Below are 21,284 nucleotides of genomic sequence, written 5' to 3' on the forward strand. Positions count from 1 at the left end.
CTTCGAAAGTGCAGCTTTCGGTCACGTGCGGCTTGTCTACACAGGGTCCTTTCTGAAAAGGGAGTTGCTAGTGTAGACATAGCCATAATGTTAGTCTCTGATAGAGTTATGAAAAGAATCAAACACCTGATTCCCACACCCCCATTTAATAAGTGGATAGCACAGCTCAGAGCCAGAGAATCACCCTCAGATTATTCTCTCTGGTAGATACATCAGCTGAAGCGGTTTCTTTGCTACAGGGAAATTTAATGGTCCTAAACTTGAATCCCATTTCATCTCTATGTATTGGGAATGTGCTGTATTTATTCCCTGACTAAATTCTCAGTGAAACCCTTGACACTCATAATGCTCTCTCTCTCCTTACTCATGTATGGCTTCAAACATGCCTCTGTGGTGACACTGCAACTATCCTTAACACTCAAGTCCTAGGCGAAGGCTGAAAAGATGATGACTTCTATGAATATGCATTATCTGGAACTAATTTGAGGTCATTAAGCACATTTTCACCAATGATCTAAATAGGGTGTAAACCCAGGATTCCAAGGAGGAAAGAACATGACACCCTGAACCACTGTGATTCCAAAAGAAGCAGAACCTGTGGCACTTCCTAATGCTCCTCATCACAAACAGGTCCATCTGGGGGATGAGAGAGGGTGATGTCCACCCAGATGGACCATTTGTGGGGGTTGAAAAATCAGCTGAGATGGTCATCCAGGGGCCGTGTCTACACTAGCCCCAAACTTCAAATAAGGGAATAAGGGGACTTCGAAGTAGGCGGGGTCCTTTCAAAAAGGAGCCCTGTCGGGATGAGCCGTGCGGCGGTGAGCCGCGTCAATTTCGAAGTGCCGCGGCTGCCCGCATGCTAATGAAGCACTGAATATGCATTTCAGCGCTTCATTAGTAAACTTCGAAATGGCCATTTGCGCGGCCATTTCGAACTTTGGGGCTAGTGTAGACATAGCCAGGGTGTTCTGGGTCCTCGGCAGGTAGATATGGCGTTTTCTGCAAAAGTCTACAGGCTGAGGGCTTCACGACAGAGGCCAATGCCCTGTTGTTTCTATACTACATTGAACACATGTTGTCCATCATGGCAGGTGAGGTGAACTGCCCTTAGTTCCCTGACATTGATGTGCAGGGAGAGTTCCACCTGCAACCACAACCTCAAATACCGAGTTCACCCAGGGGTGCCCCTTATACCATTGCCAACATGTCAGTGACCAGAGACACGGAGAGTTGGGGGCTGGGGAAGAGGACCGCCACACATACCACTTGGGGCTGCAGCCACCAATTCAGGGAGCAGAGAGCTAACACAGGCAGGATGTACAGGCTGTCCAGCGGGTCCCTGTTAGATTTGTGGACTGTGACAAACCAGCACTGGAGGCAGAGTCTGGCATGTCATACCATGAACCTGCAGGTTGCCATGTGGCCCAGAAGCCTCATGCAATTTTTGGCCATAGCGGGTAGGGAAGCATGGCAGGGTGTGAATAATGTCCAGGAATATCTGAAAGTGGGATTCGGACAGGAAAGCTCTCACATGGGTAGAATCTACAAGGGCCCAAATGAACTCTATCTGCTGAGCTGGAACCAGCTGAGAACTGGGAACATTCAGAATGAGACCCAGCACGGCAAAGGTCACTTGCACCAGAGCCACATGCTGGCAGACCTGCTTCTGGGACCTGCCCTGGATTAGCCAATTGCCAAGGTACAGGAAGACCCATACCCAATGTTTGTGGAGAAAGGCCACCACCACTGCTATGCACTTTGTGAACACCATCGGTGCCATGGAGAGGCCAAATGGAAGGACTATGAATTAGTAGTGTTGGCCATTGACTGTGAACTAGAGAAACTGCCTGTGCTTGGGAACGATGGCGATATAGAAGTATGTGTCCTTCATATTGAAGGCGGCACACCTGTCCCCTGGATCTAGGGAGGGAATGATAGCAGCCTGGGAAACCATACAGAATGTGAACTTTCTTAAGAACACATTCAGATTTGAAAGATCCATAAGGGGCGTGAGCTTGCTCTTGGCCTTGGGGAAAAACACTGGGAACAGAAACCCCTGCGCCTTAATTCCTGAGCAACCTCCTCTATCACCCCTAACTCTAAGAGGAACTGAACCCCTTCATTGAGGAGTTGCTCAAGAGAAGGGTTCCAGAGGAGGAATGTGGAAGTGGGGCAGGGGGAAGGATGTGTGGGGAGCGGGCCATGGCAGGATGGAAAGAACAGGATGGAATATCCCACCCCTCGCAAACTGAGGATCCAATGGTCCAAGGTACTACTGGCCCAATAATGGCAAAAGTGAGATAGACGAATGCCAAATATGGGGAGAGATCTGTGAATTGGACTGGTGCTCCATCCTCAGGCACACCCTCAAAAGTTGGTTTACGGCTGGGAAGTGATGTGGAGTGGCCCTGGCACTGACCCGAAGAGGGGTGGGAAGGCTGCCTCCAACAGAGAAGGATGAGGGCAGTGGAAGCCTAAATGGCTTGTGTTGAGGTACTGGTGTATAGATCCTAAGTGACCTGAGTTGCCCGGGAATTCTAAAGGCAGTGCAGCTTCATATCCTTCTTTTCAGGGAACAGACCTGCACAGTCAATAGGGAAGTCCTGGATCACAGTCTGGACCTCTGGGGGTAGACCACAAACCTGGAGCCAGGTGTTGTGCCTCATGGCAATACACATGACCACCAATCAACCTGGCGGTCGAGTCAGCCGTGTATGTCACTACCTCAAGGGAGTTGTGGGCTCCAGTTTTGTTCTCCTCCAGGAGTGCCATGAGCTCCAGACACAAGGCCGCAGGCAGTAGCTCCTGAAACATATACAGTGTGTGCCCAGAGTTATAGAAAGTAGTGACTCAGCACCTGCTGGTTGTAGATGTGAAGCTGGAGACCCTCGATCAAGTAGACCCTAAAGAGGTCCAGCTTCTTAGCATTCTTGTTCTTAGTGGCTGGTCCCAGCTGCTCTTCATGGTTAACAGCTTCAACCGTGAGTGACCTAGGTGGAGGTTGGGTGAATGAGTTGGGTGAATGGGCACACTGGAAAGTCTAAATCAGGTGTAAGGGCACCCTGGACTGGCCCTCAGGGCCCAAGATTTCCACCACTGGGGCTGCATCTTCCACTGCCTACCCTGTGGGGACACAGACTGTGGGCCACTCACCGTAAAAGGTCCCGAAGGGAGGAAGATGTACCCATGACCACCTCGCCCAGGGAGGAAGAGATGGATTCCTGGGGACTGGGGCCTCCCAACCTTCGGGCTCCCTTCTATTCCCAGAGACACTCGGGAGATGAGACATTAGTGGTTCAGCAGATGTCAACAAGTGATGAGGCATCACGTGACCTGGAATGGGCTTGGGATTCTGGACAGCTCAGGAGCCACTGCTGTGCCCAAAGGTGCCTGGTGGGACAAAGTCACGGAAGCCACCAGCAATGCCAGGTCCTGACCCTGATAATAGGCCCAGGGTGTCCAGAATGGTCACTGCACAGGTGCCTGCTACTGCGGGGGCCAGGACATCTGCGGTGCTGCTGCGAGATGTGAAGAACTCCACCTCCACCTCCACCTCACATTCGGCGGCTTAACACAGAAGTGTGGTGTCCAACAAGACTGGGAAGCAATGCCAATAGGAGGGTTAGTGGCCCTGCAGCACGGTTGGTTTGTCCTGCGGCTGTATAGGAGCCAGGGATGGCACGAGCTTGGTGGTGTTGAGGCCAGGGCATGTGCTGCATTGTGGACAGTGCCGGTGCTGCAATCTGCCATGTGCTCAGAAGTCTGGATCAGGTCCCATGCCATCTTGTCCCATCTGACTTCTAAGGGAGGTCCAGGTCTTCCTCCAGGCCTTCCCACAGGGACTCTAATGACAACAGACTTGACAGACCCAGTGGTGCCGCACTGTCCTTAAGGTGCCCCACTGAGGGGCGCACCAACTGATGGTGGCTGCTGGCCCTATTGGCCAGAGACTAGCTCTGCTAGGCCTTGACTTCTTGGGTGGCTCCAGAGACACAGAATTGTGCCAGGCAGAGAAGCTTCTCTTATGTGCCAGAGAGTGGTGCCTTTGCTCTTTTGATCCCTCTTTACAAGAAGTTGACGTTTCCTGCACTGAAGCCAGCGCACTCTGAATGAAGGGTGATGTGCTGCACACCGAAAAGAATGGCACTGGGTCCAGCAGTGGGGGCTGAAGTGACGACTCCATAAGCAGGAGTTTCAAGCGCTGATCTTGCTCTCTTTTCATCCTAGACTTGAAATTCCTGTGAATATTGCACTTATCAACTAAGTGCCCTTCACCTAAGCTCTTGTAGCAAGCTGTATGCGGCTCCCTCTGGGCACAGGCTTGCCACAGGTGATGCATCTCTTAAGCTCCCGCTGTATGCCCTCAAAGAAAGAACAAAACATGAACCCCCCAGTTATAACGATCAACTAACTCTTGACATTAAGAGCTCGCTAACAATGAACAAGAACGGGTAGGGAACAGCACTGCTAGGTTTGTCAGGCAGAGCAAGAGAACAAGTGCTCTAATGATGTTACTGGTGCTAAGAAGGAACTGAGAGGGTGGAGAGCTGACCGAGCCCTTTACTACACTGCACTACAGGGGAGCTCCACAGCCAGCTCTAGCACTAAGGGAAAAGCCTTCTGATGACCAGGCATTTGGCAGGCACACGCACCTACTGGAAGTGCATCAACAATCACTCAAAGAAGAGCAAGATGATTTTGCACTGTACTGTGCCTTGGATTATCGAGATTGGAATAACTCACATGAGCAAAGCTAAACAAGTACATAAGAGGCTGCAGGATGAGGGACATCATCAACTTTTCATGTTTTCCTTCTTCGTTTTGAAAAATTTCTGAGGTGTTGTAATTATGGATCAGAACCCTACTGCCTTGTATAAAGACATAGCCAGAAGTCACTCCCTGTCTGAAAGCAATTACAGTCATAATCACCTGCTACAATAGAGACGGCCTCTGATAACAATTTCAGCTTTTCAACAACAGTGTCTTTCAGTTACCAAAAGAATGTAAACTAGCTGGAAGCACCCAACCCTTAGTTAACCCCAGCTCAAAGAGCTGTGGTAAGAACAATACTGCTTCCCAATTTGGGACCAAACATTCTGTTAACTCAATGCTTAACAGAATTCAGAAGCCCCCTGAAAATGGTACTGGTGGATAGCAGAATGTATATCTCTGCAAGCAGCAGGCACTAAGTGCCAAACACTCTGGAATATAGTAAGTCACTTTGTCAGCATTAAAAATTTTCAATATTTGAAATAATGCCACATGATTGAAGTTTTGTCATCGGTAAATTCATAGGATGTCAGCCCCTTAGATAATTAACATATTTCCCTTTCTAAGTTTTAAGTCAGTCTGGCCTGTTCCTCAATATTTTATTTCTGAGTAATACCTCTAATAAAATGTCAATGAAATACACATAGCACAATTTGGCCCAGTCTACCACAATTTCACCAGTGCAGAAGATGACAATGGGTATCTACTGGTGTAACTGAGTGCGGTCCAAAGTTTCAATGTAATTAAGCCCAGTGGAAATTTTGCCCAACTCTTGAAAATGTAGGACTGCAGGACAAATAAACAAGTAAACCTTGATTAAAGTGAGAAGCCTATGTATGGGCCTTTGGGACTAAATCTTTCAGACTAAGGCTATGTCTACACCATGAGATAAATTCGATATACAATGAAATTGAAAACTTAGATATCATGAATTCGAATAAAGTGCCCACAAAGCTTCCTGAAATTCGACCCAACTTTTGTCCAGGTCGAATCTCTGTGTCCCCATTGCCCCATGCAAGTTCGACAGCAGGAGCACTGCATTGTGGGTACCTATCCCACAGTGCCTTAGCCCCGGTTGCTTGGGGGTGTTTCATGTTGTAATCCCAGAATTCCAATCACTGTCCTATAATTCACTGCATCAGTAATTGTGCGATAAAAGAACTGGAGATCACGCCATTTCCTGCTGCAGCATTACAGAGCAAGCATGCATCAACAAATGCTAAAAATCATAGCACAGATCATTTCGGCAACCACAGCAACTCTCACGCAATTTGTCCTTCAATTCCAAAGCTTGATGGTGCTTGTCTATCAGTTTACCTATCAGCAGTGGTGCTGCTGCTGCTGACGAGGATGGTATTTTAGAACAGCAATTGTGCCAACCGTGGAACAAGAATGCAGAGCTGGTAGGTGCCATGACTGCATTATTGACAGTGGAGCGGCGTTTTTGGACTCGAGAGACCAGCACACACTGGTGGTATCCCATTGTTTTGGAGTCCTGGAATGACCAGCAATGCATGCAGAACTTTCACATGTGCACGTCCACCTTTGTGGAACTTTGCGATGCACTGGCACCTGCCCTGAAGCACAGCAACTCCAAAATGAGGCAGGTTTTAATGGCACAGAAGCGAATAGCAATTACACCGTGGAAGTTTGCAACCCCTGACAGTTACCAAGCAGTGGCAAATCAGTTCACTGTGGGCAGATCTACAGTGGGGTCCGTGGTGATGGAGGTGGCCCATGCAATCTGTTGGCATTTCCCCAGGAAGATTGTGACCCTGGGAGATGTATAGGCCATAGTGGATGGCTTTGCTGCTCAGAGCTTTCCTAACTGTGGTGGGGCAACAGATGGCGTGCACATCCCCATCATGGCCCCGGCACACCTGGCATCAGAGTATATTAATTGAAAGAGGTACATTTCCATGGTCATGCAGGGGTTGGCAGATCACAAAGGTCATTTTACCAACATCAACGTTGGCTGGTCGGGGAGGGTGCACAACGTGCGCATATTCCGAAGTTCAGGACTGTACTGAAAGCTCCTGGATGGGACTTTTTTTTCTAATTAGAAAATCAAAACTGGTGATGTGGAGATGCCCATTGTTATATTGGACGACCCTGCTTACCCTCTGCTTCCCTGCTCAATGAAACTCTACACAGGAGCCCTGGACCCCAGAACGGAAAACTTTAATTACAGATTGAGCAAATGCAGAATGATCGTGGAACGCGCCTTTGGATGGTTGAAAGTAAGGTTCAGATGTTTACTGATCCATTTGGACGTTTCTGAAGCTAATGTCCCCACCGTTATTATAGTGCGCACGATTTGCAAAACATATGTGAATCAAAGCGGGAGAGTGTCCCATCCATATGGCATTCTGAAGCCGAGGCAAAAGGCAGGGCTTACTTGCAGCTGTCTACACTGCCCTCCACCAGTACCCACGCTGAAGCTGCAGCAATAAGGGACACATTAAAAACAGCATTATGAATTATCTGTAACACACATGGTACCAGTGTATGTCTCTGCCATAATCCCAATAAATCAACCATGACATAATGAATGAATGCTCTTCTTTGGTGGGACAAGGGAGTTTCACTGCCCCTCCCACCCCCCAGTTCCCTCAGCTGTGCATCTGCTGTGGACCAGGGAGTTTTACTGCCCAGCTGTGCCTTCAGCAGCACTCACACTCCCCAACACTGCCCAGATCCCTCAGCCGCATGTCTGCTGCAGACAAGGTGGTATCACTGGGCAGCTGCACCTCCAGCAGCACTCACCCTCCCCCCACCCACTCATTTTGATTTGTGTCCCCCCCACCCCACCAGGACAAGAAATCACACTGAGCTCAAAGGAATGCTTTTATTTTAGGGTTAAGAGGTGTTTAAGTGGCCGGGAATTAAAGCCTTCTTAAGGGTGCTTGAATAGCCTTTTGCAATGGCCCTTGGGGCTGGAGTGACAGGGTAGCCTTGCTCTCCATCCCTGCATGAGGGGACCATGATGATGCGTGGTGTGCCCTTTCCTTGGAGAACTTGTCGCGAGGAATGCGACGATGGTGGTGGGGTGGGCTCCCCCTCCTCAGGGGACTCAGGCCAGCAGGTATCAGCTGATGCCCTGATGGGTTGGGGAATCCCTCTGCAGCAGCAGAAGGGACCGCAGGACTGCCATCTGCTAAGTAATGGCTGTTACAAGCTTTGCAGTGACCTCCGTCTGCTTTGCCATGTCCACAATACCTATAGCTATGCCCACCCCCAACCCGCTTCTAGCATGCAGAATAAAGACTCACCCAAACCGCTTGCTCCAGAGTGCTTGGGGACCGGCACACAAGTGACTGGCGTGGAAGTGACCAGTGTAAAGGTGACTGGTTCCAGGTCTATGGTGAAGAGCTCAGGGCTGTCCAGAACAACTTCCTCTGTCCCCTGCTCATTGCTCCCTTCCTCCTCTCCATTTCCCTCTTCCACCGGGACATTCTGCTCCTCCGTGCTTACCCCGGAATCCATACCAGAGCCTCCACAAGCATCATAATTCAGTCCAGGCTATGTGGTGGGGTCGTTCCCCATAAGCATGTGGAGCTGTTGATAATAGCGGCAAGTCCGTGGAGCAGTCCCTGACCACTGGTTTGCTTCCTGGACTTTTTGATAGGCCTGCCGGAGTTCTTTCACCTTCAACTGGCACTGCATAGAGTCCCAGGAGTAACCTCGGGCTGCCATCTCGTGCACCATCTGATCATAGATGGCCGTGTTTCTCTTGGCCACCCAAAGTCTCTTCACCACTGATTGGTCTCCCCAAATGGCAATGAGATCCAGAATCACTTGGTGGGTCCAAGCTGGGGCTCTCTTGTAAGCCTGAGAAGTGCTAGTCAGACCACTACCCTGAGTTCTCATGATTACAGTACAGTGGTACCAATAACTGCCACCTATGCGGTGAGATGGCTACCAATGCGGTGAAACACGATGGACAAAGGCATTTTTTTTCTTAAATGGATGCCCTTTTTATTTGCAGGGTGGGGCTGCTAAATTCCAGTTCAAATTTTCATTCAAATTCAAATTCAATCCAAACTTTACAGGCTTACTTTGACCTTCTTCCTGCACACCTGACAGCAGTGCACAACAAAGCGGCCAAGTAGCTTTGTGGGATACATACAGGACACTTCTGAAGGCTAACAAATTCAAATTAAGGACATGGTGTTTCCACACTAGCCTTGATTCGAGATTTTAAATTAGAGATAGACACTATAGCCATCCCATATCATCAATATGCTGTAATTGGCATTATGGCTCCATAAATTGAGTTAACAGTATTACGTGCGAAAACAGTCACGTTTTCATATTGAGCTAAACCCCTGAAATTGGAATTTATCTCGTAGTGTAGATGCAGCCTAAGCTCCCAGCTGCTCTGTGTGGCCACTACATAACAAATTTCCATAAGAATGCAGTTTATTTTGGTGGCAGCATTCTAAATTTCTCCCTTGCTTAACTGTTGTGCAACACACTAATTCCCCTCCAGCTGCCAACTTCCATTGCCAAGGGCCGCTGCACTTGTGTTTGGAGCAGTAACTAGTTTTTAAAAGCATACTGTAAACTTGTAGGATGTAAAGCAGCATATAAAAACATACAAGAACAGAAACAACTTTGAACAACAGAGTCTAGTATTGGACAAAAGGAATAGAGCAAATGGGTGTGGTGGGGGTTGGGAGAGGGAGGGATGTAAGAGTGTTTATTAATGCATTGTACTATAAATATAATCATATATATTTTTGTACTTCCACAACACAAACTTGGATTTTCAAAATACAAACCCAAGATTAGACAGCTAAAGAAGTCCATATTTAGGCCCGGGTCTATTTTCAGAGAAGCTGAACAGACGACGACTCTTATGCATCCGCTAGGCTGGAAGCTGTTAGCTGCTTGGGACTCTTGAAAATCAGGCAGATGCCTAAATATGAACTTACAATCTAACTTTGGGATCCTATTTTTGAACATCTTGCTCGTGGATTTTTATCTTTGCTTTCTACTGGATGGAATGTTGAACTTGCTATCATATCAGTCAAGTGCCTGAGGCACATACAAGACAAATGGTCCTATACAAATACTACTATGTCATGGGTCAATGATAAAGTGATTATAAATTAGCCAAATCCAGATCAACTACAAATACAAAACTCATGACATGATATCAAGTGATTTATACTCACTGGTGATTCCAAGGATTTGATCATAGGATTCAAAGGTTAGTAAAGGCTGTGGAAGTTCCCTCAGGAAAGTCTTCAAGATAACAGCAGGAATATGGATATCTCCATAGTCATCAAAATTAACAGGCTTGCCTAGAGGACCAAGAAGGATGACTTCTGAATAACATGTTTCAACGTGTTTATTATGGTTTAAAAATGTGCTCTAAATCACAGTTAGAAAAAAAAAAAACCCTTGCTTTCAGCTGCTGCAGATTCTTAATGTTATATTGTACTTTTTTTAATGAAGCTTTTTAATTTAGCCTCAAGAGACTCACCTCCAAAAGACATTTTAGCAAATGAATTCAACACATTTCACAAATTTTTATGTGAAATTATACTTCATTGTCATAACCATGGGAAAAACACTAGAGACAAAATGACAAGAAGATACTGTGCTGGATAATTTGTAACTAACCGCAGAAACCTACCAAACATTGAGGGAATGCAAGTGTTTATGAAAAACCAGACTGCTTTTGACTTATGCCTCATAATTCATTAGCTGGCACAGATATTGTAAACTCCTGCTCTGACATCAGTTGATGACTCATTATTCAGAAAGCCTTAAATGCCTGCTGTTATTTTTCAGGTTTCTGTATTACTGCTTACAGAAATATGACATTTTAGGTTACAAATGGATTTATGATTAGCTAATTATATGAAAGATAGCGATACTGTGTCACCAACAGATACATCATCAATGTGGCCTTTGGAATGTTATTAATTTAAAGCAACGGGAGGATGGTGACTTACCCTGATTATAGAGTTTCTGAATGTCTTTAATAGTTTGGATGCTGGCTGACCTTCTGAACAGACCTTCTACACGGAGCCCTGAAAAAATAAAATGAAGGTGCTGTGTGTGAAAGCTGTCGTGTGTTGGCTTTTTTTAATAGGTTTAAATCATGTTGGAACAGAGTGAGTGGGTCTCATGACAGGTAGACTCATCAGGTTCAGAAGCTAGTGGTTTTCAAACACAGCCATTTTATTGACTTTGAGTCCAGTGTGGTTCTTCTGAAGAGGTGGCAGCGTTTGGAGATCCATAAAGCCAGAATGCAGAATCAAACATTCCTCAAAGTTTTATTAAACACCTTGCAATTAATTTTTTAATTTAAACAGTAAAGTTTACAAAATGCCCACATGATTTAGGAGACTACTTTCCATTTAAAAGATAGTCATGCCTAATGCCTTTTCTATACAAACACTTAATTCATGGCAAGATAGGGTGTGACTCTACTCCACATCAACCTGCCACACACTAGACCTATGTCTACATTAGAGAGATCTATTGACAGAAGTTACTGTTGGAAGATATCTTCTGACAAAAGACTTCTGTCAACAGATCGCGGCCACTCATAAAAGCGGATCACTCTGTTGATCTGCTCTGTAAACAGAGAGCGGTCGGACTGCCCAGTTGCTCTCTTGACAGAATGGCCAACCAGAAGCACAGCAGACAGAGTTGCCCAGTGACTCAGAAGCCCTGTATGTTAACAGAGGGCCAGCTGGAGCATCTACATGGCTTTTTTATTAACACATTCTGTCGAGAAAGGTGCTCTGCCTCGTGAGGGAGAGAGGCAGAAGACTATTGACAAAAGTGCCGAGTTCTGTCAACTTACTGTTGACAGAACGCATTTTTATTGTGGACGCTCTGCAAGTTTAGTTGACAAAACTGTCTAGTGTAGACACAGCCAAGCTGCCTGTGTGGACACTGCTGCTATGCATTAAAACAATCATCATTAGCAACTAGGGAAATACAACCTAGATGGACCTACTATATGGTGGGTGCATAACTGTTAGGGAAACCGTTCCTACAGAGTAGTTATCAGGTTTTCAGTCATGCTGGAAGGGCATAATGAGGGGGGTCCCAGAGGGCTCAGTTCTGTTCAATGTCCTCATTGATGATTTACATGACGAACAGAGAGTGCATTTACAAAGTTTGTGGAGGGTACCAAGATGGGAGGGTTGCAAGTGCTTTGGTGGATAGGATTATAATTCATAATGATCTGGGCAAAGTGGAGAAATGGTCTGAGAAAGATACTATGGCCCATGTTAAAGTTCCTGCTTTCTTTCCTACTTCTGTGGTGCTTAACAGTTGTGAAAAGACAGAGCCACTGTGGGTATACAGCAGGGAGATGTAAGCCTGGGTAAGCAGAAAATAAAATCAGTGTATACCCCTCACTCCGTGTGAAAATATTTTAAAGGTTTTATTTTTGTTCCAATGTGAAACTGAACCGTTGCCCTCAGGTATGCTCTAGTTTTCAGTCAAAATGTTAATTAGCATAAATTCACCCTAGTTGGTGGGCAAGGGTGCACTTTATAAAACATAAATGAATATAAGACCAGTGCTGGACAAGAGAATCTGCCAGATGATGGGAGGTCAATATTTTCCACTGCATTACTAACACTTCTACTGCTTACTGTGCTCTTAAAAGACATTTAGGGGTAAATTACAGCCAAATAATAGCACAGAACGCAGAGCCTGGACTGGCATCTGTAAACAAACTTTATGGGACCACAGGAAACTTGGCCACCAACACAAGCGGTCATCCGACTAACTAAAATCATGCCGGATTACAGAGTTTGCCGACTGAGAGAGTTCTGGATTAGAGAGCTTCAAACTTGTAGTGGTAAATAAGACAGTGGAATTTGAATGGACACCCAGCTAATCTTTATACTGCAAGAACATCTATCAGTGATTTAATTCCCAATTTTGCAAATATTTACACCTTTATCTAAATTTAAAGTTCAGCACAGGCATGACCATTTGAGGATAGAGGGCTTATATTAAACTTCAGAACCTGTCTTCAAGTCTGAGGAGTTAATGACAATACACAAGAAAACCTACTTTCACAGAGGTTAGGAGGGATAACATAGAATGTAAGTAGTAAACGACCAAATAAGTATCTGAATGTTTGTTTTACTTCCATCCAACCAGATTTAAATTGAATAAAGTTACTGCCAGCCACACCACTGCAGCAAAACTGTTCTCTTAAATTTAATAGCTGAACACGTGTGAAACAACAGCTCTGAAAATGGTGGGGAGAATAGGCCTTACCTTTAGCAATCTATCAATACAATCATTGCCTAAGAATTTACGAGAATTTCACACTAGCTGCCACTGGTGCAGAGCATATTTTCTAGAGAACAAGTTTTCCTTCGGATGCAGCTCATGATTGTCCACTATTTCATTTTTAGGCATTTATTTAACAGTTAATGCCTTTATCTGATGTGGTTCTCCCTCAGTAAATGGCTTTGTAATAAACATCCACTTTAATGTGTTTATTCCTGTATCGGGCATGCTTTACAATGCTCTACGTCTTATGGGACAACAGTGCAATAATAATCAAGCCCTACCAGAGCTATTTTGTCAGCTGAGGCCTCTATCCATCAAAGCACTTGAGTGTGTGCTGAGTTCTCACTGAAACCCCTGGCTTGTTTGGGATCTAACCATGTGCTTCGTATCAGGTATGTGCCTCACAATTCTAGTGAATCCACCCTGAGATCTGTATTAATTCATAATGATACCCTTGTGCAGACTCTCTCTTATTCCTGCACTCCCTCTCCCTGAAATAAAACCAGATCTCACCTTTACTTTTCAGGTAGGACACTGTTTGCTTCATTACTGGTGGGATTAGTTGGCCTTTATTTTTGTCCTTCAGACTGTTGGAAGAAAATAGAAGTGCCACTGCATTTAAATGACATTTATAGTCTAAAATAAAGGAACAGCCACCAAATAAATTAAAGAGATACATTTGATACCATACATTAATCAAGCACTGCACCACATTCAACAAACTCTCTACAATTATAAAAAAATCCCTCCCACACAGCTTTAACATTAACCAAGGGCCACCCCAATACCCTATTGAAAGTAGAAACTCCAGGTTTCAGACAAAGAGACGAGCCTAAATGCATTTTATCGTAGCAGGAAAAAATACATATGCATTTCATGCCAAATAATAAGTGCTGGTTACTGTTCTGAAACAAAGTCAAGGACATGAAGGCAGAATGATATTCCAATCCAACTTTACCCCACTTTTGATTGTTTTCACTCTGGTTATTGTACTCTGAGATCAGCAAGCCACAGCAGGGTTGCTTATAACAATGATACAGTAACAACAATGGTGATGTTTTTGATTGGATTTTGCTGTATGTCTTTAGTGGAAGGATTTTAGGAAGGCTTAAAGACAGGTAGAGGAAGAGTTTGCTGTGGATGTTTTATAATAAGTCTTAATCAAGGGAGGCTGCAAGTTTAGCAGGCTTTTATTATGTAGATTTTTCTTTGTCATCTGTCTTCTTTTTAAGCTTCTGTGTGTATGTATAATTAAAAGGATATTGTACCATTTATTTTTGAAGGCAACATGATTCAGTGAGGTTGAATTTATTAATTCTCAGAATGATTCCCATGAAATGCGATTTTTCTTTCTCTCTCTTTCATGAGTAAGCAGCTGAGGCTAAAATCGAACACTGCATTTTCTTGATTTAGGCAAACCAGAAAATGATGCAATTATCTCCCTTATTAAAAAAAATGGAAGAAGTGTATTTGGCTTTGACAGATTTTGAAAACATAACGAAATGGTCAGTATTTGCTGAGGATCCCACTGTTGTCTGCAATCAAAAAAGGAAGATCTCAAGTTTAAAAATGCTATATATTTTACAAACATAATTGTGTGTATCCTATTAGACATCAAAATCAGGTTTACTATCACACTGTGGGCACTGAGACAAAGAAATATAAAGGTCTGTGAGTGTGTTAATGATCTTTGAAAGAGTGCAATCACTGTGACTGATACACAGAAAATGAAAGACATTCATTCAAGATCACACACATCAAACCAAACCCTCACGGCACCATTATTAGTTGGAATAGCTCATATGGAGGGTACTCTCTTTTCATTTCAGATGTATTATTTCTTCTCTTCCTCTGCCTATGTAGTTTGCTCATTATTTAGTAAAATAAATAAATAAATAAAAATTAAAAAAAAAATTATATTAAATTAATTAAGGTATATTTAACAAACTCTGAGCTGGCAGGTAAGTTCCCATGGGAACAAAAGCTAAAGGAAAGAAGAGTTCAGGACAGCTGACAGTTTCTTAGGGAGACAGTATTAAAGGCACAACAGCAAACTATCCCAATGATAAGGAAAGACTGGAAGAACAGTAACTGATCAAGATGGCTATATCAAGAGATTTTTAATAATCTGAACATTTTACAAAAATCCTACCAAAAGGGGAAACAGACATATTACTAATGACAAGTATAAAAGAATGGCAAAAATGTGCAGAAACAAAATCAGAAAAGCTGCAGCTCAAAATGAATTATACCTAGCAAGGGACACACAAGGCAACAAGAAGAAATTCTATAAATAACTTAGGAACATGAAGGAAAGCATGGATCAAGTCTTCTAGGGGAAGGAAAACTCAAAAGAGAAAGGCTTAGGCATTTACTGACAATTTTACTTTAGTCTTCATTAAGATGATTAATTGTGATCAGATGCTTAACCCATTTTAATGTTAACCAAAAGATGAAAACAACACAAGTAAAATAAAGAAAGAAAAGAAAAGGTTAAAGAATATGTAGATAAGGTAGATGCATTTAAGTTGTCAGGGCCTGATGAAATTGATCTTAAGTACTTGTACAGTAGCTGAAGTAATCTTGGAACGATTAGAGATGATCTTTTAGAATTCACAGAGGACTGGCAAGGTCCTACTGGGCTGGAAAAGGGAAACACAGTACATTTCCTTCAACGAGGAGACAAAGAGAACCTAAAAGATGATAGTGTAATAAGTAATAGACAACGTAGATTTGCCAAGAACAAATCATGCCAAACCAACCTAATTTCTAGGTTATTGACCTCGTGATGGATACAGAGAGTTGGGGAGGCAGTAGAAATATTATATCTTAATGTAGTAAGGCTTCTGACCTTCCCATATAATATTTTCATAATGCAATATAGGGAAGCCTAGATGAAACTGCTATAAGGTACGTACGAGAGATATGGTAATTTCCTGCTATGTACTGTACAAACTTTATCAAGTTTAAGCATCTTACAAGTAAATTTTAATAAAATTGCAAATGTCTACCTATTGCTGTGGAATTTTGTATAACATCTCAAAACAAGAAATTTTAGCAACGTAAATTCTAGAAAGTGTTGTGCTTCAAAGGACTCAATGAAACAATGTGAACTTTTACAGTTAAGTGGGTGGAAATTCCTGGCAGAGGGAATGCAAATTCCCCATCTCCAGACCTAGCCTTCTAAGCTACACCTTAAGGAAAAAACTCATTGATTGAGTGACCAACAATTCACAGTATCTAAAACACCAAAGATCCAAACTGTATAAAGGAGACAATTCCAGATTCACAGGAGTGTTTGCTCTCAGAAAGCACACTTATGAATCTGTATCCACAAAAATCTTTTGGAGGGCTTTGGAGGACTATTCACCTGTTGTTGGAGTTAGGATGATCTTTAATAAGCATATCAGCAAGAGTTTAGATTCATGTAATGTTTAAGTTTTCTCCATAATACTTTAAGCCTTAGAAAAAACGTGCTTACTTATAACGAACTGCATGATAATTTATACCAGTGGGCTATCACACTGTTTACAGCCTCTGAGAAGCAAAGCAGAACCGTTTAAACAGCCTGGAATTTGCAGTGTAGGCAGGCACCACTGTAGCTGGGAGCCGGGGGAGAGAGTCAGGAGGGAGACATGTCTCTCCCAAGATGCCTGAAGACCTGGAAGCCTGGGAATGGGTGCCTGTGTTGGGCCAGAGGGAGAATACAGGAACAAACACCTGCATCTGTGACAGTCGATCCAACACTGGCTGAAAGACTATACTGTACTCAAAAAGTAGTTATCAGTGGTTTGTTTTCAGACTAGGTCAGAGGCCAGTCTGCGATCTAGCACAATTTGATATTTTTACTACTGATTTGGAAAGAGAAGTAGAAAATATGCAAGCACTTTGAACACCAGGTTCAGAGTTCAAAATGGCTTTGACAAATGGGGAGAACTGGTCTGACATCAGCAAGATGCAGTTCAACAAAGACAAATGCAAAATACATCACTTAAGGAAGGAAAAAATACAACACACAACTGCAAACCAGGCACTAGCTATCTAGGTGGAGGTACTGCTGAAAAGGATCACGGGAATAGATTGGAACACTGAACTGAATATGAATCAGAAATGGGATTAAGTTGTGAAAATGGTAAATATCATTCTGTAGTGTTTTATATGAGACACGAATAACAACTGTCCTGCTCTTCTAAGCACTAGCAAGACCTCAGATAGAGTACAGTGTCTCATTCTGGTGTAACACTCTGAAAAAATGTGGACAAATTGGAGAGCATCCAGAGCAGAGCTGCAAAAATGATAAAAAGTTGGGAAAACCCAACCTATTGAAAAGAGTAGACATATATTAAGGGCTGTTACAAAGGGCTGAGATCAATTGTTCTCCTAATTCCACAGATCTCAGGTTACTATTTCAAATACCTGAGCAGTTTTAAACCATTACCATTTAAGGAAAGCTCAGCCTGCACACAAATGTTTCCTCCCGCATTTCACCAAGCTACTTAGAGGGAACAAAATTCACATCTGGTCTAGTAATAATTTTTGGGTACATAAATGTGTCTCCATTTCAAATTCAAGTTTCCCATGGCCTCCCAAAGCAAGAACATGAGCTGTCTACTTTTGGAAAGAAAAGATTCCCAGCCCTTATGTTAGATATGGTGCTGTGTGTGTGTGAGAGAGAGAGAGAGCACACTAGTGCCCTTTTGTGGTCACTGCGGTGCCTAGCAGGAAGTGCAGAGACAGACAAAAGTAGGTTAGAGTAAGTTGAAGAGTGAACAGAGTTTGGGCCCTCTGTGAGAGAATAAAAAGAACTTTCTTCACCTTTAATCTTGAAGTATTAATTTAATAGAAACAATTTCCTGAAACCTGATGCTCCCTGCTTCTTCGAGAATACTCCAGTGTATATGGCTATTACTTAGGAGCAAAAGAGCTTGCACTTCTTTACATTATTCTTCACTTTACCCATTATCTTAGTCATTAGACAATGTATAACACACACACACACACGTGTGTGTGCGTGCACATGCGGTGGGGGAGATGAACAACAAGAATACATTTTGCTGAATCCAGGAATCTGAACATTACCCCTGAGTGAACTCTGGGCCACTGCATGCACACATACTTCCTGTCTGGTGTAGAACCCTCCAGCCGCCCACAGAAAACACATTCTGCCTAAGAAGTACTGCAGATCCATATTGTATTTCACCCACCAGAGACCACTGTGAAACCACAACAGACAGCAGCCATCTACATTTGTCACAGCACCGTGCCTCAGAGCCAAGTTAGGATGGACAGAGAGACAGTGGGGGGCACATGGGGGTTGCTGGAGGGTCAGAAACTGGGGTTTAGAAGGGCTAGTGAGGTCAGACAGATTGGGTCATTGGCTCAGGAGCTAATGGGATGACAGCACTGAGGTTGGGGCTGAATTGAAGTGGTGGTACAAGGCAATATGGGGATAGAAGTGGGGGAGGGAGGCACTGCTGAAACACACAAGGACAGGACAGATGTGCCAGACTCAATGGGAGTGGCTTGAGGTCAGCTACGGTCTGCATGGGGGAGGCTTCTCACTTCCCTAACAATCTCTAAACTCCCCCACAAAAAGCCTACTCCACACTTCTCCCACCCCCATCCAACAATCCTCCAGATTCACTCCCCCCAGGCTCTTTCATTCTTTCCAACATGAAAACAGCACTTGAATAGCCAGTGTAAAGAGTTGCACCTTCACTGTAGGTCCAGGTCCACATATGGAATCTCACAGTTATAAGTTTGTGACAGCCGACTGGAAGCCTGAGGCTCACTAGCAGACTGCAGGTCAGATTATGTGGACACACCAATTCAAGGGCCAACAGCTGACTTGGGTTGATAGCTCACTAAGATCCACAACTCAGCACCCCCAGCCTGATTTCCCTCCGAGCAAGGAAATACTTTGATGTATTTTAAATGATTTCTGGCTATCAGCAACGTGACACAGCTGTGACTATAACTGCAGTGGTGCTGTGCAGTTAGTGCTAGCATGGTCACATTGTACAAGCCTTTTAAAATACAATACTAGCTCTGAGTACTGGTTCTTAGGTGCATGAATTCTTCCTCTCCAGAGCATATCCACAAGCAGCTCCATTGTGACACTAGGAATTTTCAAAGAGGCAGGAGATGGAGGTGGGGGAGTGAGGTCTCCAGATTTCATACAAACGTGCAAAAGTCAGAACTGCATGGAGGAAAGAGGGAGCCATCCTTGAAAACCAGGAGGGGGAAGAAGGTTGATGTTAGAGATGCTAGAGAGAAGGAGGTTAAAGCAATCAAGGCAGAGGTAAGGAGACTACAGAAATCTAACAGGAGTCATGTTATATAGTCTCTGCCGCTACAATAGTAGTATTCTATTTAATTAAACAATATCCTTCACATTTAGGGCCTCACTGAAATAAGTGAAACAATACCTTGTGCCTTCAATGGAAGCTTGATTGCACCATTAGTCAATTTAGAGATGATATATCAATTATCAACAATCTAAACTCCGGGCACATATTTTCAGCCCCTTAGAAGCTGCATTCACTACAAGGACACCAACTTCAATATACAGAGTACTTTTATAATAATTGCTATCCAGACATTCATTTCTCAGTCTAATGTATAAATATAAAGCTGTTATTTATAGTGCTTACCCACACGATGGGTTAGTTTATTAACGTTTTTCCAATTTCTGAGAGAAACAGATGCAAGGGGACAATTCTGACAGTACTATTACTTTGTCTAGGATCCCATGTCCCTTTGAAGGGCAGCTAACTTGCATACAAATGATGATCCATGAAGTGAACCCAGTTTTACAGGGAGTAGAATACAGATTTTAAAGCACATAACTTACGGTCCCAATTTTAGTGCCATCTTATTGAAAGTCTAGACTGTGTATCTCACAGCATTTTACAATATGTCTGTTAGTGTTCCATTACCAGATTTGTGATAACAGAATAGAGAGAGGACAGAATTTCAGCTGGTGTAAGAGAGCCCAGATCCACTGAGCTCAGCAAAACTTCTCCCATTTACAGTTGGGGATCTAGCCTATAATCTGCATTCTTCTTTCTTGTCCTGGACAGTACCATGCTCAGCTGTGCTGGAGCGCTGACAATACAAATGTGAAGAGCAGCAATTACTACTGGCATTTTGGAATAAAACATTATCTTACACTTCCTGTTTAAACAGCAGCAATAGAGTAGAATATTTTCATATGTCTGAATCATAGTGTAATAAGATGCCATTTTTGAAGGGATCAGTACACTCTCTCTCGCTCTCTCTCTCTCATAAACACACACACACACACAAGTCAGGGAAAGAGAAGATACCGTAGTAACGGTGGTTCTTCAAGATGTGTCCCTGTGGGTGCTCCACGATAGGTGTCGGGCTAGCCCTGGCGCCGCAGATCGGATCTTTCCAGCAGTTTCTGCCGGACCACACATGCGCCGGCGCGCGCCGCTCCCTTGCGCGCTCCCGGCCACGTGCGGGATCCGGTCCCCGCCAGTTCCTTGACCAACTGCCTCGGATGCTCCTGAAAAACACTAAACAGAGATCCGAAGCGGGGAGGATGGGCGGGTGGTGGAGCACCCACGGGGACACATCTCGAAGAACCACCATTACTACGGTGAGTAACTTCTCTTTCTTCCTTGCGTGTCCCCGTGGGTGCTCCACGATAGGTGACTACCCCGCAGTAACCCAAGAAAGGAGGTGGGTAATCGGGTTATGTGCAGCTTGCCCCCAAAAGGACCGCTGTCGAGAGACGCGTATCCTCTTGGAATACCCTGTGTAGGGCATAATGCTTGGCGAAGGTGTCATAGGACGACCATGTCGCCGCTCTGCAGATGTCTTTTAGCGCAATGCCCTTGAAAAAGGCTGTTGATGCCGCCACCGCCCTGGTGGAGTGAGCCCTAGGAGGGGCCAGTAAAGGAGTCTTTCTAAGTTCGTAGCACATTTTTATGCAGGATACAATGTGCTTCGAGATTCTCTGCGAAGAGAGACCTTCTCCTTTTGATCTGGGAGCGAGAGAGTCTAGGAGTCTATCCGTTTTTCGGAAGGACTTAGTCCTGTCTATATAAAAAGCCAGCGCCCTCCTCACGTCCAGGAGCTGTAGGCGCGCCTCTTTGTTGGAGTTATGAGGCTTTGGATAAAATGAGGGTAAGACTATAGGTTCGTTAATATGAAACTCTGAAGAAACTTTCGGAACAAAGGCTGGATGCAGCCGTAAGGTT

At 44.2% G+C, this 21,284-nt stretch overlaps 1 protein-coding gene across 3 annotated transcripts in view; it reads right to left on the reverse strand.

Moving 5' to 3' along the window:
* Positions 1-21,284, reverse strand: part of ARHGAP8 (Rho GTPase activating protein 8) — a 218,876-nt gene that overhangs the window by 75,475 nt on the left and 122,117 nt on the right. For all 3 annotated transcript variants that reach the window (XM_075003579.1, XM_075003559.1, XM_075003569.1), the window contains 3 exons: positions 13,570-13,643; positions 10,740-10,817; positions 9,954-10,082 (listed from right to left, as the gene is read on the reverse strand). In XM_075003579.1, coding sequence (XP_074859680.1) covers positions 9,954-10,082; positions 10,740-10,817; positions 13,570-13,643 — 281 coding nt within the window. The remainder of the gene's footprint in view (positions 1-9,953; positions 10,083-10,739; positions 10,818-13,569; positions 13,644-21,284) is intronic.

The sequence above is a fragment of the Carettochelys insculpta genome, chromosome 1, assembly GCF_033958435.1.
Source record: "Carettochelys insculpta isolate YL-2023 chromosome 1, ASM3395843v1, whole genome shotgun sequence".
NCBI classification, from domain to species: Eukaryota; Metazoa; Chordata; order Testudines; family Carettochelyidae; genus Carettochelys; species Carettochelys insculpta.